General features: G+C 34.0%; 1 protein-coding gene across 1 annotated transcript in view; it reads left to right on the top strand.

Annotated features, from left to right (window-relative positions):
* Positions 1-12,257, top strand: part of LOC131942545 (uncharacterized) — a 123,349-nt gene extending 111,092 nt beyond the window's left edge. The window contains exon 3 of the mRNA XM_059302443.1: positions 12,198-12,257. Coding sequence (XP_059158426.1) covers positions 12,198-12,257 — 60 coding nt within the window. The remainder of the gene's footprint in view (positions 1-12,197) is intronic.
* The last annotated feature ends 13,755 nt before the right edge of the window (positions 12,258-26,012 follow it).

Genomic DNA, 26,012 nt, shown 5'->3' on the forward strand with positions numbered 1-26,012 from the left:
AAGACAAGGAAATCTAGTTTTTGATCTATACACCAACCTTAAGGCACTCAGTTCCAAACTGTTCATGTTTTTAGAACAAGTACAGGCCTACAACTTGACGCACTTTCAGCAGTGTAAGGTCTTCATGGCTGAAGCTACTGTTAAGTTCCCCACGGCAATTGCATGAGAGATCAACAAAGACCCCCAGCTGCAGTATTAGTAGAAATTTTCTGACTTGGATTCAAAGACAGACGATGTGAGCCTGTTTCAAAACCCATTGTAAGCACATGTGGCCAGTTTTCCAGAAAAACTCTAGCTTGAGGTCATTGAATTGCCAGCAAACGACTTTCTGAGAGACACGTTCAAAGAAGGATGGGTGGGTTTTTATAAGTTTTTACCCATGGAGGACTTTCCTAATATTAAAAAGTATAACTCGGTTGAAACTAATTAAATAAAAAAAAAACGTTTTATCAATTTGGTATTAAAAATATTAATTAGTTTATTAAAAAGCTAAAATAACGGGGCACTTTCAAAGCATTTATTATATTATTTAAGTATTTGCAAGCATTGAATGCAGTTATGTTTTTATTTCTAAATTCCACGACTTTCGAAATACTTCGATTTCTCAATGACCTTACGTTTTTGTGCTCTTTCTACTATCGCATAATTAAAAAAAAATAGTAATATTTTTTTTTGTTTGTTTAATTAGCTTATCTAATTCTCTCCCAACATAGCTACTATATATCATATATGCTTACATATGTTTATTTAGTTTATTTTACATGTGTCTAAATGTTAGTAACATTTCTAGCATCGAATTGCAAAACAAAATAGTGATTATAGTAAGGTAAGTCTACTTTACTGTTAGTCTTGATGAGCGATGTAAGTGTTATACTTTATGTGTTTTTTTCAATATTGTTCTGAAAGTTTTTGCAGGGGAAGTAATAACCTTCATAATTAACAACGCAAGTACATACAATAAATTTGCAAAAAAAAAGAATAAAACACACACGTTTTACGTGTATAAACATACATATTTTGTATAAAAAGTATATTTGAAAATAATTATAAAATGCCTTTGTTTTATATTTAAAATATGTATGTCATTGAATATTAAACACTTTCACGATGTGTGTTACAAATTTTAAAGATACGCGATGAAGTATGCTTATGTAATATTCACTAGACAGTTTGAAATATGAGCATACTTCCTGCTTTTGAGAATGATATAAATCTTTTACTATCGACTTAACAGGACATAACCACTTCCTCCCCCACCCCCCACCCCTCCCGCCCCGCTAGTTCCCCTTGGCGCCCTCGAATTAATGTTTCAATTAGGTCAGTTTCATGAAAGCTTCAACATAACGTATATAACATTCATTCGGATATCCTAGACCAATCATGAAAATATCCACAATAGGACTTGTAAGTTCTCGTTTTATCTCACTTAAATTCAGGTCACATTATCCACGGAGACATAACAATTTTAGAACTAAATCAATTGTTGTGAACAATAAAAAAAAAAACAAAAAAAAACAACAAAACAAGGCGTCTATTTGTCACTAGGTCCCGCTTAAGGAATTGTAATTAAAGTGTTAATAATTGTTTACTTAGCCTTACGATCACGTCATGACGAACTCAATGACAGTAACGATCTGGTACCATAATTGTTACCGTTGGTGTCTCAAATTTAACTTAAAATATGTGGTTTTTTTTTTTAAGTGTGTATAAGCTAAATAAAGCGGCCGGATAAAGGACATATTATACACTTTTTTTTTTTAAACCGATAAAATAAATTAACATTGCATTAATGTTCGTACTGTTACACTTTTGCTTTTGGAAACATTAAAAATGTTTTTAAAATGTAGCATTACAATAACATTTGTTATGCGACGTGAGTTGTCGTTACGTAAACACTGATCTCCTAATTTTATAATGTTTGACTTTCATTATACATTTGCCATGCAATCTATCACACGACATACTCAAGATAATCACCTTACCCTACAACGTATTTTTAAAAATATGAAGCAATAATAAAACGAGACTTCAACTGTTTCCTTTATTACTTTGTGAGTTTACATTTGTGTCGGCTTAGAAGAAATTTAGTAAGGGAATTGAAATGGATCAATGCATTGTTCCCCATCGTCTTCTTTCCTGTTTTTTGAGATAACTTAGATCACATTGATATATTCACTCACAGTAAATCACACGGGTCACCAACAAAAGCCCTCGGGTCACCAACAAAAGCCCACGGGTCACCACAATTATATTACGGGTCACTCACTGTAGAATGTGAAAAAAAGGCATTGTGTTTGTCCTTGGGAATTAAGATATACAGAATACTTCGGGTGTCTTTAAAAGTAACTTAAAATAACCATATCGTATTTTTTAAAATTTGAATTAATAGTTTAAATCGATATGAACAAACAACTAATTATGTTAGACATTTTGTATATGTATGAGTGTTGTCAATACAACTTGAGTACAATAAATGTTTTGCTTATTATTATTTTTTTAACTGATTTATGTAGATAACGATATGAAGCAACTATTCGTGTTTGTGTGTGTTGGCTCATGTGCTTTATTTTGAGAAAAAAGTATCGGACCTAATTGGAAAAAAGGATAGTTCAATTCAGAGTTTCTTCCAGCAAAGCCCTCCCCCCCCCCCCCCCCCCGAAAAAATTATACCGCCCCCCCCCCCCCCAGAACGAAATGAAATTTATATAATTTGTATAGAAAATATATGCTTTTAACAGTGTCCGCCCCCCCCCCCCCCCCCAAAGAAAAAGCTCTGGAAGAAACACTGGTTCAAGTAAAGTGCCATAAATTGTAATATTGCAATTAAATTTTTTTTTAACTATTGAAATATATGTGTAATAAATGCATATGCGTAAAACATGTGTACGCTATTTAAATATCCTATATGTATAAAACACATGTGTGGACAAACCACATCTTAGCAAAGACAATGTGGTAAAAAAACATAAAATCGTTACCTACAACCCACTTATAGTCAAAGTCCATGTGTTCAAATCGCCTGTAGCAGGATAACCCGTATCTATAAGCAACTTATTATCAAAGTATCAAGACTATATTTTTTGGCATAACCAAAGACCTATTTGTTATTTTAAAAAAAATGCATGTCTTGTTAAAATGTTAAATTTCCTTTTGAAGAAATACATCAATGCTGGTAACCCACTAGCTGTTTAATTTTGGGATTTTAAATGTGTATTATACTGTTACATACACATTAGTTCAGACATGAGTTTATTTAAAACAATACAAATAAGTACTAAACAAGTAATTACAGTTTACTGTACCGTAATATTGCAGGGCAGATAACGCGTACGTTATTTTCTTTGCCAACCTTATACAATAGCAATCACAACTAGAGCAGTAACAATGTACCTAACTACGTGACAATGATCAAGGGGGAGTATAATTAATATATACGTATATACACATTACATTTTTTAAATTGCGAACTACATTTTGTTTTCTTAAAATACATCAGTACTTATTTAAAAAAGAAAATATAATTGATATTTTAAACTAAATAAAAGCACGTGTACATAGTATCGTTTAATGTGTGTTTGATGTTGTCTATACATTGGTAGCAATGTGTTGTTAATTTTATATATTTTATAATAAGTTGTTATTTACGTAATTAGTTATGATCTATTTTACTAATATTATTTAGCGTTCAAAATAACTGATGATTTAATTATGAAACATTTTTTTTTCCAAAAAGTGAACTGGGCAATTAGTCCACTCAGGTCAGATGGGTTACCTGACTCCGTACATAACCCATAGCAGATAGTACACTTTGATCTTAGTCAAAATGTCGAGAAGAGAATCGGTGCAATAAATAACTCGACTACTCCGACCACTTATTTAAATGACAGTTTCAATAACTTGATTCATAGGTGTATCAACATAATACCTGCCATATTTAACACACGCACAACTTTAATTGTGCAAATTTGAGATGCGAATTGTGTTTAAATAATAAATCAACAATATTAAATCAAATATAAAAAAAAATACCAATCATTTAGAGTCATTCACATTCTTAGAGATTTTTCTCTATCTACTTTCTTGGTCGGAACATTTAAAAAAGAAAAAAAAATAATTGACTGATTGGGTTCCGTATCCAAGCCACCTTAGTGATTAGCTGACGTGCTATCATCGTAGCTAGAAACTCTCCATATGGTTGGTTGAAAATATTTTGGATTTAATAGCCAGCACTTAAAATCTTGTTTAAATGATACCATACTTTAACCTATTCCAAGGTTAACAAATAAAGTGATAATAGCTTTGGAAGAAAATCGAGACAAGCGTTATATCATTAAAGCTATAAACAAAAGCTAAAATACTACATGTAAACATTCTTTATAGGCAGTTGCATGGATACTGTATTGTACCGTTGTTGGTCGCGCTGCGTAAATGCAAATTATAAGTTCAAAGTTCAACTTTCACAGTCTTAATGTCTTACACGACGCCATTACATTAGTAGTGTTGGATTGTTGGTAAAATGTTTGGGCATATTGTAAACATAAATCATACACAAATATCAGATGTGTTTGACTAAACATACGTATTAACTTATTACTTCCAATTATTCATACTAAACAGTACACGGGAGACAAATTTCTTCTAGTTTTTTTCACTAGCCGTGAAAATTAACTGATACAATATACAGAAACCCGACTAATAAGTCTAAATTGCAAATTAAAAATACATTCTTTTAAAATAACAAGCTAAGGTTATATGTATTTGTCTCTTAAAATTTTTATTGTAATATTTAAAGACTAAAAACTATAAGGAGTTTGTTTGCACTTTTTAAAGACACGCAAACAAGTGGATTCTATCTACAGTGTGACTCCCTGCTTTAGCTATGTATGTTTACTTCTTACTTGAAAAAAAAAATAACAAAATCAATAAAATAAAAAATAAATAATTTATTTAACGGTGGTCTGGAATCGAAGATGACATATGTGCTTTATCGGACTTCACCGTGTCAACACATGCTGTTACTTCTGATGAATGACGTGACTATTGTTCCCAAGAAGATGACGTTTAATTGTCAGAACAATTCACCAGTTGTAGGGACTCTAACATTGATGTAGACACAAATTATTTTTCCGGATACTTACCCTTAATATATTGCTTGTTACTTGTGTGATAGAATTAATGTAGAATTAATGTATATGCCATGGTTTGAGTGACATGATACGCATACTGTAGACCGATTTCAAACGATAAATAATTCAATTAATTGTAGACATATGTGACGGATGTTACTGAAATGTAACGGACGTGTATGATGTTATTAAAATGTAAGCCTATTTGTCGGTCTAACTGTAGGTCTTATCTATCTGTATTTATACCATCTGTTTGACAACATCTGAGCCTCCAATAAGTTCACATTTGATATACAACTGTGTGTATGCAGGGATATTTGAAAATGTTTTCGGTCGTTAACTGACTACATCACGTTCTATAATTTTTATTGATTGCATGAACCTGTTGTTTTATTTATCGGCTATGTCCGCAGTCGGAGCAGCCGAACCTTACCAATTACATAACCAATAAAGAAAGAATTGTAATTTTATACGTGTCAGGGGCTTTGAACACATAAGATATGATGATAGAGGGTTAATCCAGTTAATCAAAAGCACACACATACGTCAAAACATCGATTTGAACATATATCTGGACAGCGCCTGAAGAGGCCTTGTGACTTATTTTTGTCATAAATGGTAATGCAGATCATTAAATACATTCAACGAGTCATCATCATCATTCCTTTGTGGCCCCTGAGGAGCAAAGGGCTGCAACCACATCTCCATCGGACTCGAATTTTGGGCTGCCCCCTTTATCTGTGCCCAAGTGTGCCCAGCTGCTTTAGTCATTTTGAACATATTGTTTCATAACGTATTATCATAACATGACCATCGACAATGTCTATGTAATAAAGTCAGAGCGACAGAAAAAGTATTTCAAATGTACCAGTAGAAACATTTTTTTATAACACATGGTGCATATATTTGTTATTAGCTTAATTTACATAATTAAAGTAGTTTCAACTATTTGTTTTAATTTGCCATCTATGGCATGCTTGTGTTGTTCTATTTATAGATGTTTACATAAATGTTTACTTCTGGCTGCCTTTGTATTGTGTAATTTTTTTATTTTATTTTCAAATCTCAAACATAGACCTAACGTTTACATTTCAGTACCTGTAGTATCTAGCATTTTTAATTTTGAATCTTTACTTTTTTTTAAAATACAGTTTAAAGGAATCAGTGCCATAAACTCATAACTAATGTATGTCAAAACAATGCCACAATCATTTTAAAATAAACAGTCAAAGGGACAATACAGCAAGAATACCGCGTAACTCGATGCAGTTCCATTTCCCTCCCCTACCAATAACAAAAAAGCATTACATTAAATACTACCACTGATGAGATATACTTACATCTGACACGCTTTAATGTAACGTTTGCGTATCTTACACGATTACATATTTTAGTATTATCAACGCAATCAAGTAGGCTATGTACCAACAAAACTTAATATTTTTTTCCGAACATTTACAAGGGAAATAATTAGGTATTTAATTGACAAACCAAGTACATTCAATGGCATGGAAGTACTTTAATTAAAACAAATATGATTTTTTTTTTGACAAAATAAAATCAATTAAACGTTTTTTTAAAAAGTGATAAAATAATATAGATGTAAACTTCGATGTATATTAAAAATAGATGTGTATGGTAAAATGAAAACCAGTCGCGATGTGTGATAAACATAAAGAAGAAGTGCGATGAAGTCGTTTTAAGTATACTTGTCGTTAATTGAGCTTCCTCGGTTAATGAATTTCTTTTTCTCACATTTGACAGGTCTTCACTAATATTCAGTTATTTCAAATAGTTCTTTTGATATTTGTACATATCAAACTTTGTTTCACCACATTCAGGATCAACGCAATAACATTTTTTTTTGCAACGTCAAACTGAGTTTCAGGTCCTATACATGCAGAAGAATGACCTAAGTCAGGGGTCGGCAACCTGTGTCTCGCGAGTCGCATGCGGCTCTTTTGATGTCAAGATGCGGCTCTTCAGCTCCATGCACACAAGTTCATAACTTTTTTATAAATTTTAAAAACTCATAAAAATATTAATCTGCAACACTCGGTAATAATAATATATAAAACCAATAAACACTTACTATTCTATTACAAATTTTTGTTACTCCCTATTTCAATATACTTTTTAAAATTGAGTTATTTAAATGTGAACAATGCCTGTGCTTGGATCATATTTATCGGTTTAACTACATTAATCACTCACCGTAATATCACCGTTAATCACTCTCCGCCTAAGTGTCGGAGGCAGAAAGTCGAAATTCGTGTTCGGCATTATCATTATTGTAGGCTACTCCTTAAAACTAACATAGGCGTGTAGTACTCGCGGTGCGCGGACCTTTGACCACAGGTGCTTTGACCATAGGTGGTTTGACCGTTGGCGAAGAAATGATTGTACTTAAAAAAAAATCTAGTGCATCACGATTACTCCCATTCCAGATTTATAAATTAGCAAGGAAAGGAAATTAAAATAAGTTGCTTAAATAGTTAGAATTATAACTAGGTTGAACATAATTTAATAAACAAGTTATTAAAAAGTCTAGTGACAATTTAAGCGCAATTTCCTTATGTTATCCATAACAATTTTAAATCAAGATAAATCATATATTCAGCAAATAAATAATGCAACACAAGTAGTTTTAATAATTCAAAACAAAATAGAAAAACTATTTATTAACGAGATTTAAAAAAAAATCCTATCGAACCTCCGCTCATTCGCTATGGTAAAATCCTTTCGAACCTCAGCTTTGCGCTAAAAACCTACACGACGGTCAGTTTATATGTTCTTAATTAATTTTTTGTGACCGAACGAAAGGATATTTTTTAAACTTTCTTTGGCAATATTGGTCTAAATTATGGCAGGAACCGATTGGTAAATGCTTCAAGTCGCAAGGTTGTCTGGTTCCCGAGATATGGAGCAAAAACTGCATTCGTTCGAGGTTTTTTGGCTTTTCCGGGAAATCCAGGAAGGAATTCCGGTAATTTTTTTGGCCCACAATCATCCTTGGAACTTGCTTAACATTTTTGCTTTTGGAACTAGTCCTCGATATTGCTTCGTTGAGGAGGAGATACCACTTAAAGCGGCGGACACACATCCAACCACACCACACGCGTCATCACGTTCAATAGCTGCGCCATCACGTTCAATGGCTGCGTCATCACGTTCAGTAGGCGCGCAATGGTTTTTAGTCATGTAACTCTATTGTAAATAAAACATGTAAAATACTGAAAAAAATTTAATAAAAAAACGTTTTAATAACTAACCATTGGTTTTACTAACCCTGTTCTTGATTTACGCTACGACAGAGCTATTTTTAGATAACATACGGAAATTGCGCTTAAATGTCACTAGACTTTTTAATTAACTTGTTTTTAATGTAATTGCAAGCCAGAAAAGCATTAATGTTTTTATTTCTAAATCCCAATACTGTCGAAATAATTTGCATGTTCGCTGCTGAGTTTTCTGTTTAGACATTAATTGCACTATCGCAAAATTTTTAATAAAAATTTAAAAAATTGAATCTTTTGTGTGTTTGCTTAATAAGTTTATTAACAGAGCGCAAGCACGGTCAAATGCAAGGGGGGGGTGTAGTTTTTTTTTTTTTAAATCTAAATGTGAATACATATCAAATTGTATGCGTAGGTATACACATTGACTCATACATATAATAGTAGAAAGGCTGAGAAAGTGTAAGATACTTTCATTGTTTCTATGTGAAACTGGTCATTGCATAGCGCCTAATGGAAATCGGGAGTTCCGATGAGTGAGTGCAGATGTGTGCTTTATTTGTTTCTACTTTTTTTTTTTTTTTTTTTTTTTTTTTTTTTTTTTTTTTTATTTTTAAAACTCATAAAAGTATTAGTCTGCAACACTCGGTAATGAGCAATATAGTAATAAATATTAACAACAGACATTCGCTATTCTATTATAATATTTAGTTACTCCCTATTTCAATGTACTTTCTTGTTTTCTAAAGCTGAGTTATTTAAATGTAAAACAATGCCTGTGTTTGGATAATATTTATCAAGGCACTGGTTTCCTACACTACCGCCCACTACCATGGCGTGCTGCATTAAAGCCTTAAGTGTAAGTTAATCACTCACCGTAATATTACCGTTAATCACTCACCGCCTAAGTGTCTGGTACGGAAGGTTGCGCTCTCGTGAACCCGATTACATGACCGCAGGGGCGCCGCGTACGGACACTGAATGTCGTATTGTATGGTGCTCCTTAAAACTAAGGTACTTACTTAGTGCTCGCGGGATAACACTGGACGCCAAATTGCACCCTGCAGAGACACATGATTCGATTTAGTGAGCGACTATAGCAACCTATTGTATCCATAGCCTTTGCGCTGTTTAGAATGAACGTATTGTTGCCCATTGTGTCTATAATGTATAGCCTTTTTTTTAAACGAACGTAGGCGCCTTAATGCTCGCAGGTGAGCCCGGGTCGCTTCGGGTTGCGCAATGGACGAGGCACAGGCGGTTGCGCCTGTTTCAGTTTTGTCGCTGAATATAGGAGTTCCTTTACCCGCTAAGGCAGAAACCTCGATTAGTAGATGCCAAGTACTAACATAGACAAAAAATGCACCATCTGGACGCCGCCCATTAGAACTTTTATTTTTTTCCCCCAGAAATCTTCTTGGGAGTATTCTCAATTTTTTTTTTACCGTAATTAATATATAGAGAAAAACGCCCCCTCCAGAGACTTCGACCTTGCGAAATTTAAAAAAGATTTTTTTGCTAAAACCTCCTCTTTGACTCTTCCGTCTCAAAAGTTTGCCGACCCCTGCCTAGGTTTAAAAGCGAAACTTTACTTCAAATTATTTACATGATTTCGAACATCAATAAACCGGGAGTGATCTCCCCTAAACTTTCTCGAATATCTATATATATAATTATCTTCTGGGAGCCGTTAGAAAACAAGCTGCAAGTGCGCGCCTTGCAGTCCCCTCTTTTCCTCTCTATCGCTACCCCCCCCCCCCCCCTCAAATGGTCAGGTGAGTTGTAGTTCACGCTAAATGTTTAGTTTGGTGACGGCTATTAGGGGCAGATAATTCAGTTTGAAACTATTTTAAACTTAGAGGAGGTAACTAAGAGGAGGCTGCTTTCAAGGGGGGGGGGGAGGGGGGAATGGGGGTTTAGTGTTTTAAAGCAAATATTTTCAGTGGCAGCATTGGTACTGTCGAATTCACAAATTATGAATTACTGAAAAGCAGAAAAAACAACTAAATAGCGGCGTATGATACGCCACGGGTCGGCTTGTTCTTATATAAAACAACAGGGGATGGGATCTCGGGCTATAGACATGATTTTTAATCCATTTTAAATACTTAAAATTTTAAAAATAGAATAAAGTCTCATAGACAAAAGAATCGCACACCAAGTGAACGCCAAATAAAAAAGTGCATAATAGTGCGCAATATTATTAGTACTTTAAAAATGTACATTAGTTTTGTGAGAAATCGGAAGTAGCGTAAATTACTACTTCCGGTCAATGGAAATTACCAAAGATTTAACAGAAGGTAGAGAATCAGATCTTTTACTTACATGTGAAATTTCATTTATCTATCTGAAATAGTACTCGAGTTATAGGCTTTTGAAAAATTCAAAGTAGAAAAAGTACCACTTCCGGTTATCGGAAATCGCTCAAAAGTTGATACGGATCTACGATTTTGATACAATTCTTATATATGAAATTTCATCAACCTAGCTGTAACGGTACTCAAGTTATCGTGTTTACACACGGACAGACAGACAGACACACAGACACACAGACATACGGACAGAATTGCAAAGCCCAGTTTTTCAGACTGGATAACGCATAAAACCTCTTAATTTTGATAAATCTTGATTGATAATTTTTGCCCGATTGAAATTCGGATGTGATGAAGGACTGAGGTGTAATACGGTGAAAATTGTTAAAATTTCAAGTGATTTGTGCGCACGATTACAATACTTTCTCTATACTTCGTATATGCGAGAAAGTAATAAACCGGGAGTGATCTCCCCTAAACTTTCTCGAATATTCTAATATAACACTACGTGGGATGTCAACTCGGAATATAGACATGCTTTTTGTTTACTTAAACTTTTAAAAATATAATAAAATCTAGTAGAAAAAAAATTGCGCATCAAGCGAGCACCAAAACCAAATGTGTGTAATAGTGCGCAATATTATTAGTACTTTATAAATTTACTTGCGTTTTTTGAGAAATCCGAAATAGCGTAAATTAGTACTTCCGGTCAACGGAAATTACTCAAAATTTTAAAAAAAGGTAGAGAATTAAATCTTTTAATTACATGTGGAATTTCATTTATCTATCCTAAATAGTACTCACGTTATAGGCTTTTGAAAAATTCAAAGTAGAAAAAGTACCACTTCCTGTAATCGGAAATCGCTCAAAAGTTGATACGGATCTACGATTTTGATAAAATACTTATATTTGAAATTTCATCAACCTAGCTGTAACGGTACTCAAGTTATCGTGTTTACACACGGACAGACAGACACACAGACACACACACACACACACAGACATACGGACAAGATTGCAAAATTATGTTTTTCCGTATCAGTGAGGTGTAAAACGTCGAGATTTGTAAAAATCTCGATTTTTTTTTTTTGCACGATTACAATACTTTCTCTATACTTCGTATATACGAGAAAGTAAAAATGTAAAAAAACGAAAGGTTAAAAAAAATGTTAAAATAAAAAATAAATTAAAATTAAAAAAAAATAAAAATAAAATACTATACAAATAAAATACTATTATGTTGTGTCGCTCCATTTAAAAAAAAATGCTAACATTTATTAATTAAGCATTCAAATTCTCAATGTTTTCGAAAGCCTAAGCTAAGCTGGGCAGAATGCCTAGTATAAATATATTGGGGCTTACACGTTCAATTGTTTTATTGCGAACTGTTTTTTTAAACACTATTATTTTTTTAAGAAAATATTATACATATTTTTAAACTAAATAAAAACACGTAGACAAGTATGTTTAATTTATGTTTGATGTTGTCGTTACATTGGTAGCAATGTGTTTTTTTTGTCCAGCATAAGAAGACAGGCACTCAACTGGAATCTACAGGTGATAAAAGAAAAGAGGCAGACTAAGGAAGATCTTGAGCTTCGATACTTGGGATAAGACATCAAGAAGACTGAATACATCTGAGGAATTTGGAGAGACTAGCCTGGATACACCTGGAGACAGTTGGAGAGGCTAGCCTGGATACATCTGAGGAATTTGGATAGACTAGCCTGGATACACCTGGGGACAGTTGGAGAGACTAGCCTGGATACACCTGGGGACAGTTAGAGAGACTAGCCTGGATACACATGGGGACAGTTGGAGGGATTATCCTGGGCATGTCCAAGGAGATGCGACAGACCTGCCTGTCCTAACAAAACCTGTGTGTCTACTAAGCCGTTCATATGTAGAGTTGTCCTTAAAGCACAAGCATATGGTCGAGTGTCGCTAGTTTCATAATTTAAGTTAGCTGCACATGCCTGTACATCTCTGTCATCGATTTGAAACCCATACATGTATACGATTCCAGTCTGATTATTGTTCTTCATTCAGTTTGAGAATTATTTAGAATGAACATATATTTTTTTTTTCTGTTCGGGACATAAATACAACGAAATCAATCGATATCCTGACAGCTTGGTATAGATACATTGCCGTAGGTACATTTTACACTTTCTGATCTGGCTGAGTCTCAGGTTGTCTGTTGAGATGTGTTTACGTGTCGTTGGTTGCATTGGTTTGACCAGTGGTCTGAGGTCGTGCAGTTCTGATATGTTTGTTTTCAAAATGGGATTGCAACTAGAATGTTTAATGTATCTATGTAGAAACGTTTGGCAAATAGTCTGTGGAATGGCTGGTGGGATGTTTGGGTATAATGTAAACGGAAGTTAAACAACAATGCCACACTTTGATGTGCGACTAAAGCAACCAACACTGTGTCTGTTTAACTTTGAACACATTTTATATTAAATACACGTATAAACCGCTCAGAACTTGAGGTTAACATAACTTGAATGAACATAATATATTTTAGTGTATGTTACATTTTATTCTAGGGTTATAATCATTATAGCAAAATGTATTGTTGTGTTTTCTTTTACAATAAAGATACAATTTACTAATTACATCCCATTCTGCTATTTTTACTTTCTCGTATATACAGAGTATAGAGAAAGTATTACATCACATTCTATGTTTACTGTCTCGTATATACAGAGTAGGCCTATAGAGAGAAAGTATTGTAATCGTGCAAACAAAAAATCGAGGTTTTTGCAAATCTCGACGTTTTATAATAACAATATTCAAGATAATTAAGGGGAGATCACTCCCGGTTTATTTAATAAGGGAAACAAACTTTATAAACTTAATGTAAATGATTTGAAATAGATTAAAACAAAATTAAATCGGACATGTATTGTATTAAAATATTTATTAAATAACATTTTGATAGAAATATCAAAGTTTAGGTGAGTGTATATATTATTTGTGTATTGCTTTTTTATTTTTACCGAGTTCAGAAAACTTTATGGAATTGACTTAAACATTTTAAAGAAATTTGAATAAGTCGGTCACACAATGTTCTCGAATTTCGATTAATGTGTCATCAATCGTAATTTCAAAATGTAAATAAACATAATGGTTTCATTAGATGATAAAATTTAGTAAAAAATGTGTATACTGGTATACATTTGTAAATTTATCTTGATATGTTGTTTTTTTTTAAGAACATTTAGAAAAATGTAAAATATGCGGATGTTGTTGCACTTGTTTTAAATTGCAAATAAAAAAAAAAAGAATTGAAATGGTTAGTTTGTCTTGAAAATAGTCCAACAACTAGAATACATAAGATTCAATTCACCTAGTCAACAATTACGTCCGATAGACCACGTAGCTATTGACGGTATGGTAGAATGCTAGAACATACATGCCAACCTAAACGCCCCCACTTTTAATTCCAAATTAACTTCGTAGAACACATTGAAAAACCCAGCCAGTGAACTCTACTTCAACGTCAGGTACGAACTGAACTTTACTATCCTATGTTAACAAAATATGTCACATAAATGCGAGATGAAAAACAGAAAAGGACTGAACATCCATGTGCTTACAGCCCGTTAACTGAATATCTGTGTGAACACAATTTGTCAACTGAACATCTAAGTGAACACAATCTCTCAACTGAACATGTATTTTAAACAAAAACTCTCATATGCAGAGGCGTAGCGATGGGGGGGCAGGGGGGGGGGACATATGTCCCCGGGCGCCGACCTTAGGGGGCGCCAAAATGGGTTGTAAAAACAAATTAAAATGTCATTTTAGCTGTATTTTTTAAGTTTGATGGGGGGGGGGTGCAAATCGAAAGTTTGAGGGGGGGGGGGGTACAAATTGAAAGTTTGAGGGGGGGGGGGGGGGTGCAGACTGAAAATTTCCTCCAGAGGGGGGCGCCAAATTGAAAGTTTGTCCCCGGGCGCTGGGAAGGGTCGATACGCCTCTGCTCATATGAACTTATATATTACTAACATACAAATGAGGTGTTCATTTTTCGTGTTATGATATTTAGTTCAGTTGATTCTAGTATAAAACAAATATATAAAGGAGTTGTATGTTAAGTAGGTCATGTTATTACAATTATAATAACACAAAACTGGTAAGTCTAGCTATTTTTAGATTTAAACAGATTGAGATGTAAGCTATAAAATCATGCCCATTAAATCAGATAATTAATTAATTAGAGATTAAACAAGATTCTACAAACATGTAGTAATAACAAACATAAAATAAAAAATTAATAAAATAAAAACAAAGAAAACAGATTTTGGCTTCGGTGTTTCACAGGTTTTGTTACACAATAAAATAATGATATATATTCTAAACTGAATGTGCCTGAGTCCCTTTTAATAAACTGGACACAATCTTGGCAAAACACGAATAAACTACTGCAAATAGTAAATTAGAAAATACGCAGGAGCAAACCAATAAAAATTAGTGTGTTCCGTAAATGATTACTTTACATATATTTTACAATGCTAAATAAATAATTCTTAGTTTAATTTTATAAACCATGGAAATCAGTCAATACATCGTTTAAAATCAAACAAAAACAAGAATGTTAAATTATTCGCTCTAGAATATTCTGATTTAATTTCTGAGATAAGGGGAGAGTGTGTGTGTGTGTGTGTGTGTTAGTGAGTGGGGGGGGGGGGGATTGCGGATTATGTATTATCACTATTATGTGACGTTAGAGACAGGTTCATACAGTTTAAAGACACGTTTTAAAGTAAATATGAGAAACTGAGTTTTAACCGTTACCAACTATAACCTGACTGTAATCAATTTCCGTAGTTGGTTGTTAAGGATAATGATGTTAACTTTGTGTTTTCAATTACAAACATCTAAATACATTCATTGTTGTATCTAAAATGTGTAAATATGGCTCTTGTAACAACGGATTACTATCACTCATTCACGTGCACACCCCTCGCTGTATTCAACGCTCTAATAGAATGATCGCAATAAACATGTAATCTCCTTCTGTAATCATTCATTTCATTGACTTGACTTGGGTTAAACAAAAGACATCAAGACAAGAGGTCACGCAATTCTTCGATAACACACCATTAGGACAATCATCAACAACCAACACATACAAGAGGTCATACAAATCTTCTAAGACAAATCATTAGGACAATCATCAGCAACCAACAAATATGAACTAGTGTAGGGCAGATAGTTGGATTTCGTATCAGAGATTGTCGTTGTCCTAACAATACACAACACCACAAACATATAGTGCCCATACAACCTATATTTTATCTAACACAAAGTAAAAAAAAAAGACAGGTCTAAAAAGGGTTCATTACATTTTGTTTAGTTGCTAAAATCCTTTTTTTTTATAATCACAAACTTTGAAAGCCATATATTTGTACTTTACATATTTTAAAGACAGACAATGAAATCAGATTACTCAATGTTTCCACTGATCTTCCTTTTTTTTTTTTATTTTTTTTTTTGTAATTTTTTACTTTCTCCTATATACGAAATGTAGAGAAAGTATTGTAATCGTGCAAAAAAAATCCAGATTTTTAGAAATGTCGACGTTTTACACCTCACTGATATGGAAAAACATAATTTTACAATCTTGTCCGTATGTCTGTGTGTATGTCTCTGTGTGTGTCTGTCTGTCTGTCTGTAAAAAAGATAACTTCAGTACCGTTACAGCTAGGTTGATGAAATTTCAAATATAAGTATTTTATCAAAATCGTAGATCCGTATCAACTTTTGAGCGATTTCCGATTACAGGAAGTGGTACTTTTTCTACTTTGAATTTTTCAAAAGCCTATAACTTGAGTACTATTTAGGATAGATAAATGAAATTCCACATGTAATTAAAAGATTTAATTCTCTACCTTCTGTCAAATTTTGAGTAATTTCAGTTGACCGGAAGTACTAATTTACGCTATTCCCTATTTCTAAAAAAACGCATGTAAATTTATAAGTACTAATAATTTTGAGCACTATTATGCACATTTTGTTGTGGCGTTCGCTTGGTGCGCAATTCCTTTTTCAAGGAGATTCTAATCTATTTTTAAAAGTTTAAGTAATTAAAAAGCATGTCTATATTCCAAGTTATATAAGAATATTCGAGAAAGTTTTGGGGAGATCACTCTCGGTTTATTTCCAATATTGTTCTGAAAGTTTTAGCAGGGGAAGTAAATACGCATTTAACTAACAAAGCAAGTACATAAAATGAATCGGAAAAACAAATAATACACTCATATGCTCTTACATGTATAATAATAAACAATTTATAATATGAAAACGGTAATTGAAATTGATTATTTAATGCCTTTGTTTTATATTTAAACTATCTATGTCAGTGAAATATAAACACCATCACGATGTGTGTTACCTATTTTAAAGAGATGAGATGGAGTCTTATTGATCAATTTTTAATAGCAGCTTCTAGTACAGCCTATTTCCTGCTTTTTTTAAATTATTTAAAACTTACACTTTTTTTTTAAGAGAGAGAAAAAGAAAATCAAATCTTATACCAGGGGTCGGCGACAATTCTTGTTCTCCCGTCCTTTGCTTTGAAAAATAAATATGGGAAGTAATTTTGAAATGCTCGTTTAAAATACCAAATCAATATATATATATATATATATATATATATATATATATATATATATATATATATATATATATATATATATATATATATATATATATAATTCTCTTCTGGGAGACGCCAGAAAACAAGCTGTAAGCGCGCTCCCTACCACCCCCACCCCTACCTGGTCTGGTGAGCTGTGGTTCACGCTAAAATATTTACAAGCAGAGCGGGGTTTAGTGACGACTATTAGGGGCAGATAATTTAGTTTGAAACGATTGTAAACGTAGGGGGGAGGGTGTTATAACTGGAATTAGCATACGATAGAAAACTAGGATAGAATATCGTTTAAATCTTAATAGTATTTATGGCCACACTACTATAATGTTTAATTGTAGATTAGATAGATCATAATAGCTGTAATAGGAATAACCCTTAGTGTATTTGATTGAACGTCCCCTTACTAGATACAAGTCTGAAAAGCCTGTAGTTGTCCCAGTCGTGAAAAGTTCGAGTTAATGCATGCACAGGTCAGGCGCCCGCCCCTCGCGGGACTGCTGGGGTTAGGTAGGGTTTGGGTTACCTTAGGGTGAAGTTGGGGCCGTGCGAATGAATTGGGTTAGTTGAATGCTAGACTTGTTATCGTGTGGAAGTGTGTGTCTTGTGCTCCGTGGCAGAACTCTGTGCTAGTTTATTTCGTGTATTAAACATCTTAAAATCGTACGTGTGTTTGCGTTATTAAATCAAAGTTTAAACTGTCACCTCAACCCTCACTGCAGTCATCACCACCATCAAAACAAAGCACACAGATGACTACATAACAGAGTGTGGGGGGGGGGTAACTAAGTGGAGTTTACTTTAACTGATGGGGGGGAGTGGATGAGTGGGGTGAGGAGGAGGGGTGTTATCGTCCTTAACGAGCTACTTATAGTGTTTTAAAGAAATATTTTCAGTGGTAGCGTTGGTAAATTATGAATTACTGAAAAGTAGGAAAAAGAACAACTAAATAGCTGCGTATGATATGCCGCGGGTCGGCAAGTAATATATATTTATTTTAGAGCACCCACTATTAACATAATAGATATAACATTATTGCCTGAAGATGAGTTAATGAAGATAGTTGGACGTTTTCTATGCTGTGTGGATTGTGTTTAGTTCAGAAATCGATGGGTTCCTGGCATGCATTGTAATGACCAAGTTACTACTTGTTACATGCGATAAACATATACGTAATACATACGGAATTGTATGTGTAAAATGATACGCACACTGTATTCCTATTTTATATATAGCCTGGCGCAGTGTGTGTGATAAAAAAAAAGTCCATTTCAAAACATGTTATAATGTTTCTTTATTTGCACAAAATAAATCTTCTATTCTCTCTTACTCTACTATACACAACTATTAATAATATTCGGTCTCTAGTTTGATTGCAAATGCTTTCTTCACACAAATATCCAGCTCCGCTATTACTCGCTTATCCTCGATTGATCCCTAAACGCTCCGATAATCTCCTAACGATACATACATCCAACTAGCAACTGATGCTTCAGTGGTCAGCTGATCATCTCACGTAAATGGTCAGTTCGTCACTGCATTATATAGGTTCAGTTTGACCAATGTCTAGTTGACCTACGTTACCTATCGCTTATCTATGACCAACATTACACTATTTCGTCATCACAGTGCCACATACAGTATCTTTCTTGTACATGGATAGCTCAAGTGTGTTGGGTCCATGCTGTGTTTTAGTGTTGATTAGATCTGCTACAATGAAGGTGTGGGTCGCAGGATCTGGTGCGGGCTGATTAGACTGTGGGTTATTTGGCCAGGAATTATTCAGTGCAGTAAAAGCTAGAAAATGAGTTTTAACTTTTATTTTTCATCGTCAAGAAAATTAAGCTTTAATTAAGATTTACGAAGAAATACATAAAAAAAAAACAAAATAAACGGCTGTTTAATGTAATGTTGAGAGAGGGTTTCGGTAAAATGAGGTGTGATATGTATCAACCATGACGGCAACAAAGGAAAAACAGGGCAATATTAAAAAAAAAACGTTAGGACAAACTGCGGCCACATCTAAAACCTCCTTACAGAACCCGTAAAAAATAGTACACTTTGATCTTTGCCAAAATGCCGAGAAGTGAAATGGTGCAATGAAACACTCGACTTCTGCGACTATTGTAGTGTCTGCTTTAAATGACAGTTTCAATAACTTAATTAAGGATTGTATTAACATAATGTCTGCCATATTGAACTTGCACAAAATTTTATATTGAGCCACATCTGACCCGCTCCCAACAAAGCTGTTACATATCTTACATAGTTACATATTTTCTGTTTTAGTTCATTGTAAATGCGTCTAAATACACCGTATTACAAAATAAATGCTATTTTGATTTACCAATACTGGGACCAATACACACACATATTTAAAGATTTAAAAATAACTTTAATTCTAATTCCGAAAGTTTGCAAGGGAAGTAATGACCTACATAGTTCATACAGATGTATTTAATGCAATGGAGACACTAGAAATGAAACAATCTGTTTTATAAGTCAAATACATGCTATAATAATATGTTTTCTTATACCAAATATGATAAGTATTGTATACGTATCTTTGCGTTATATTAAAAATATAAATGTCATTACAACGACACATTCGCTTTTTTTTTATACATTTAAAAAACAAGCGAAGAAGTCGGTTTTACCAATTTTCTGCACATATGATGACATTCATGTTAATATTAATATTGCATCTTTTAAAAAACCGGGGAAACAGAAGACTGTTCTAATATTAATTTACTTGAGGGCTGATCGAGTGATGTTTAGCTTGAGACTGTCGATATTAATTATGCATCTAGTTTATTTGCTTCTTCTGTAGTTCAACACCTCACCCCCCCCCCCCCCCCCACACACACACACTCCCCCCCCCCCCCCCCCCCACTCAACCGGACTGGCGGATTTTTCAAGGTAGCGTGCCCTCTTTGCCAAGGGTCAATTTTATGTCATGGAAAGTTTTGGAATGAATCAGTATGTGTACTGTAGAGACACTTCTCCCACGGTCTTTTCTATTTCTGTCCATGGGTGGCTATGATGTGAACTTTTGACTCCTCAGCTAAGGACAAAGCACAGTAAACTAAGCAGTCAAGAGAAACCTAGTTTGCACACCTTATTTTAGTCTAGTTCTTATGCCATTTTATTTTCTCCATTTGATTATTATATATGCAATTGATGTTCATGTCTTTGATGCTGTGTAAAATCTATCAAATAAATAATTATAACTGATTTAAATGTTTAAAACAATTGAATTAATAAAAAAATAAAAAGGAAAAAAAAAACTAATTGAGGACTGTATATATATATAGATGTTTGAAAGGGAAGAGTGTTTGCTTTTACGTGTCTCATTGTAATAACATTGCTTTTCCGATTGCTTAAAATGTGTATCATTTGAATTCTTTGTAATCCCAAATTCATTTCAGCTCTACTTTAAAAAAAAAAAAAAATCCCCCTCTCCCCCCCCTCGTCCCCTCAGCCCACCACGCCGAGAAAAAAAAATCCCTTGAATCATCATTTAATTACACATTTGCATTTTCAGTTTCATGTTGGTTTTTTAATTTTATTTTTTTCTTTATATTTAAACGTTTTGTATTAGATCTATGTATAAGTAAACCATCTTAAATGAATGAAAGCAGGCTACAAGTAAGAAAGAAATATTACTATTGTAAATCTGTATCAGTCCTCACAAGCCGATGATGAAAACTGTAATACTAAAGCGAACACACAACTGACGCTATAAATTACGTGTCTGAGGCAAAAAAAAAAAAAAAAAAAAAAAAAAAAAAAAAAAAAATAGATATATAGATTGTATATATATATATATATATATATATATATATATATATATATATATATATATATATATATATATATATATATATATATATATATATATATATATATATATAATTCAAGTGGAAACAAAAGTATATTAGACATTGTCTCAAATCCACCCCTGTCATTGATTTACTTGTATTGAAAATATTCCACTAAACTTTTCTATATTATTAAGATGGATGTATCATTGTTTTCTCTATAGTTAGCAAGTTTGCAATGGGATCACCAGCCCCCCCCCCCCCTCCACCCCCTCCCTCCCTTCACAAGATCATCTATTTGTACTTAATAGACTTTTAAACTTTTTTTCGTCAAACTGACCTGGTGAAAAGCATATGTATGCCTCGCGACACATTTGACTTGCACTTCCACAACATTCCCTATTTAAATGTATTAACGCAATTATTGTTACTTGTAACAGTTACTTCCCGTTTTAATCAATTAAACATACTAAGGGAAATAATACATCCGTTTGGTTCCAAAACATAAATAAACATTATATTAATATTAATTGAAAAATAATATGCAAATTATTGTTCATTTTTTATTTAAAATGTGTCTGCAAAACTCAAAAAGTTATGACTAATAACTTTATGGAATTAGCACTTTTTAGTCTTTCTTTTTTCAAAAATAGTGAGGCTTTACATAAGGTTTAATTTATTTTGTATAGTTTAGAAAACTTCCTTATGATATCATTGCTGGCTACCATTTGATGTGTTATTTTATTATCTTCTAAATACAAAGATCAAGCCTAAAAAAAAAATATTGCATCTTTTACTATTCCTTAACTTAACTTTCTTTTTTTAAATAACCCATTGTGTTCGGGTCATCCATTTCAAACTTGATCAAGGACCATGTAATTATATACCCACACCCTCCTATACCCTGATCACCACCCACATTTATTTTGTATGACAATAAAAAAATTTCACGACAAACATTTTACAAACAAACATACCGATTTTAACTTTACTTGAGTCCTTATCACTATGGACTATGCAGCTATCACCAAAAACAACAACGGGGTTGCGCCCATTCCTATCCCCTCCAAGTCGAGAGACCCGGAGAGTAGCCACCCGGACTACGGTTCGGGTGGCTTTATGAAATATTGGGCCCCATCCTTTGCAGCCAGGTCAACAACAACCTTTGATCAACCATATGAAGAATATCCAGACCTTTATCCAGCTGAAACACCTACTATGTAAGTACTCATCACTTCAAGAGGTCAACCAAACCTGCAAGGCCACATAATAAGACAGCTTATCAGCAATCATCAAATTCTTCTACTCAATTATGGCAGAGCGGATACATGGTACTTCTCCTCACAAGCTTTCGACGTCATAACAATGCACAACACATGCAGAACACACGGTCCATATACATGGCAGTTCTCATTTCATGAAAACGACAAAATCAACGAGACCCTTAGATGGGTACCCCCTACACTTAACAATGCTACACTCAAACAAGCTCTACGCCCATATAGTAACAAAGAGTCATCCATAAACACAACCCCACACACTAATAATCGCAGCTTTTCTATCTACACCGATAATCCAACAACTATCCGACACTACATCAATATAAACTACAAAAACAAGTCACTCACTATCCTAGTCCCAATCGCCGGGAGAAGACAAGCGTGTCAAGTCTGCTCCTCCATCCTTCACTGGACGAATCACTGCCAAGAAGCAAACCTCTCAACCACACAGGATACAGGACTACCCGTACCCCATTAACCGAGAGACCAACAACCAAGTTCACTGACGATTATAACAGAGCCACCACACCGCATTAACCGAGGGACCAACAGCCAAGTTCACTGACGATTATAACAGAGCCACCACACCGCATTAACCGAGAGACCAACAACCGAGTCCACTGACGATTATAACAGAGCCACCACACCGCATTAACCGAGGGACCAACAGCCAAGTTCACTGACGATTATAACAGAGCCACCACACCCCATTAACCGAGAGACCAACAACCAAGTTCACTTACGATTATAACAGAGCCACCACACCCCATTAACCGAGAGACCAACAACCAAGTTCACTGACGATTATAACAGAGCCACCACACCGCATTAACCGAGAGACCAACAACCGAGTCCACTTACGATTATAACAGAGCCACCAGGCGCATCACCCACACCGCAGCAACCAATGGTATCCACACATTTGACGAACCGACAATCAACTCCAAGTACGACAGCAGCGAAGCCACCAACTAAGGAAGCAACAACACTTCAAAACACTGCAACCAGAAGCTCAAACACAGAGATGGACACCACCTCATCATCAAATAGAAAAAAAAATGAGCTCAGCCCCACGTAACAAGGACAAATAACGAAAGAACAAAAACGCGCAGATGCAGAATACGACCACACGCCATGTAATTTCTGCAACCCTTCGATTCAGATCACCTAAAGAAGCGGGAAAACAAGAGGACACAGTACACACACAATTCAAACAATGCACCATCTGCAAAGATTAAAAAAATGCATACTGCCATATGTTGGCACTACTACAAAGCTCATAACGATGAAACTATTTTTTCAAATCAGCCGTTGTGGTGTGTCCCTTCCAAAGGACGGCATTAAGGAGCACGCAGCGAATTACCACCCGAAACCCATACCCATGGCGATGAGTAAGGAAATGAACACTTAATCGACTGCCACTCAACCTATTTTATTATTTTAAACGTTTTGTATAAGATCCATAATAGGGAAAAATAGATATAACAAGCACAGTGTAATTGGTATAAACATGTATACAATGCATATGTATACAATATTATGTAAACCTGCTCTTGCGGCCAACCCTTGCTCGATTGGGGAAGCAGCACGAGAGAAACACTATTAAACACACACAAATGTCTCTTTTCATTAAAAAGACAATATATATAAATGTATTCATTATATTAAAAAAAAAATAATTGTTGTTGACTTCGAAGCCGCTTAAGAACGTCTACCGCACATCCCTTAAACAAGTCTAAAAGAAACACTCTACATGCAGACCATTTTTGAGATTAAATAAATGCATTAGGTATCAATGTAGGTGTCTTTATTATTGAATATCGATAACGTCATTATTTTTGTGGCATTAGATGTATTTACTCTAGAATCAAGAAACTCATTTTTCTTTTCGTGAATCTTTGAAAGAAACGCTGTGGTGAAGGAGAAATAAAAGTCAACGTCAGTCGGACGTGACAACTCACATTACCAGATAGGTCGAACTCGTAAGACGATGGGTGACTGTGACAGACCTGTACTACAGACTTAAAACGGACACGATCTTAGGAACCATGTAGCGACAGTTTAAACTTTAAAGACTGGTCTAAGGGAGGCAATATCTAAAATATATACGCTTTACACTAGGTTAGGTCACTGCCCTTGTTTCCTCGGCAGCAACACATAACTCACTAGACGTAGTTGTAAGTTGCGATTAAAACGATCAATTAACCAGTCAATATTGAATACGTACTGATCAATATGGAATACATATAATTCGACCAATAAAGAATGCTGTAACAGTAATGCTAACTTAAATGTTAGCCATATTTTATTTAACCTTAAGCATTAGTATAACGACAACAGAGAATGTGGCAGTGACAGAATATTTTAGGGAGACTGTTTAAAATAATGTGTTTATATTGATGTCGATTATTCATCGAGTAAATGTTAACTTTGCAGAAATTAAACGGCTAATGTTTACATGTATCTTGCTGTTGCCCATGTACCTTATGTTGTCTTAACATTAAGTAGACTACATGTTGTTGTTTCTCTCTACACCAAATGTTTAGACACATTATAGAGCTGCTTTTCAAGAAAAAGTTTTTTTCATATTAGAAAAATAAATTGTTGGCTACTTATTTGATATATATATATATATATATATATATATATATATATATATATATATAGTGAATATGTAGTGAATATGTAGTGAATGCATGCTGCGTTTTCGAACATGCGTGTATTTGCAAATAAAGGAAAACTGTATTGAGTTTGCCTACTCTTTTCAAGCACAAACGATCAAGTCGGTTTAAACAATATTGATATATGTGGTTTAGGTACTCTTGATTAATAACTATTTTTTTATTAAAATAAAATGTGTGTCTGGAACTTAATCTAACAACTATAATGGATCCGGATCAATGGACCCAGGCGAGAATAGTCTCAAAGGTATTCGAGAGGTCCAACAAATACTCTCAAAATCATGCGCGGTGTTACTAAAATTAATATGGTATACAAATACTGACTGTTACTAAAATTACTATGGTTATACAATCCTGACTGTTACTAAAATTACTATGGTTATACAATCCTGACTGTTACTAAAATTAATATGGTTATACAATCCTGACTGTTACTAAAATTAATATGGTTATACAATCCTGAGTGTTACTAAAATTAATATGGTTATACAATCCTGACTGATTGGCTTTTTCGGACATCTATGTGAACAAAATCCGTCAGCTGTATGTTAAGTAGGTTCAGTTACCACAATTACAATAGCACATCACTAGTAAGTCTAGCTATTCTGGCTTTTATCAAGTTAAATTAAGAGCGACACAAACGTATCAGCTAACGCAATTAATTAAAGACAAGCTGCATACCCGTGCTCCGCCAAGGTGAATCTTTTTTAAATGTGAACAGAACAAAACTAAACGCAAACGCATACACAAATACAGAAGAAAACACAACACAAACATGTCTTACTTTAACTATTCATCTCACATGCAGGAGTTGGGTACGGGTAGAGAGGGCGTCAGAAGATTTTTTTTTTTTTTTTTTATGGAGACGACAGTGCAATATGTTGTTTTTTAT

The sequence above is a fragment of the Physella acuta genome, unplaced genomic scaffold (genome assembly GCF_028476545.2).
Source record: "Physella acuta isolate Inbredline_101_S28 unplaced genomic scaffold, ASM2847654v3 ptg000411l, whole genome shotgun sequence".
Classification (NCBI taxonomy): domain Eukaryota; kingdom Metazoa; phylum Mollusca; class Gastropoda; family Physidae; genus Physella; species Physella acuta.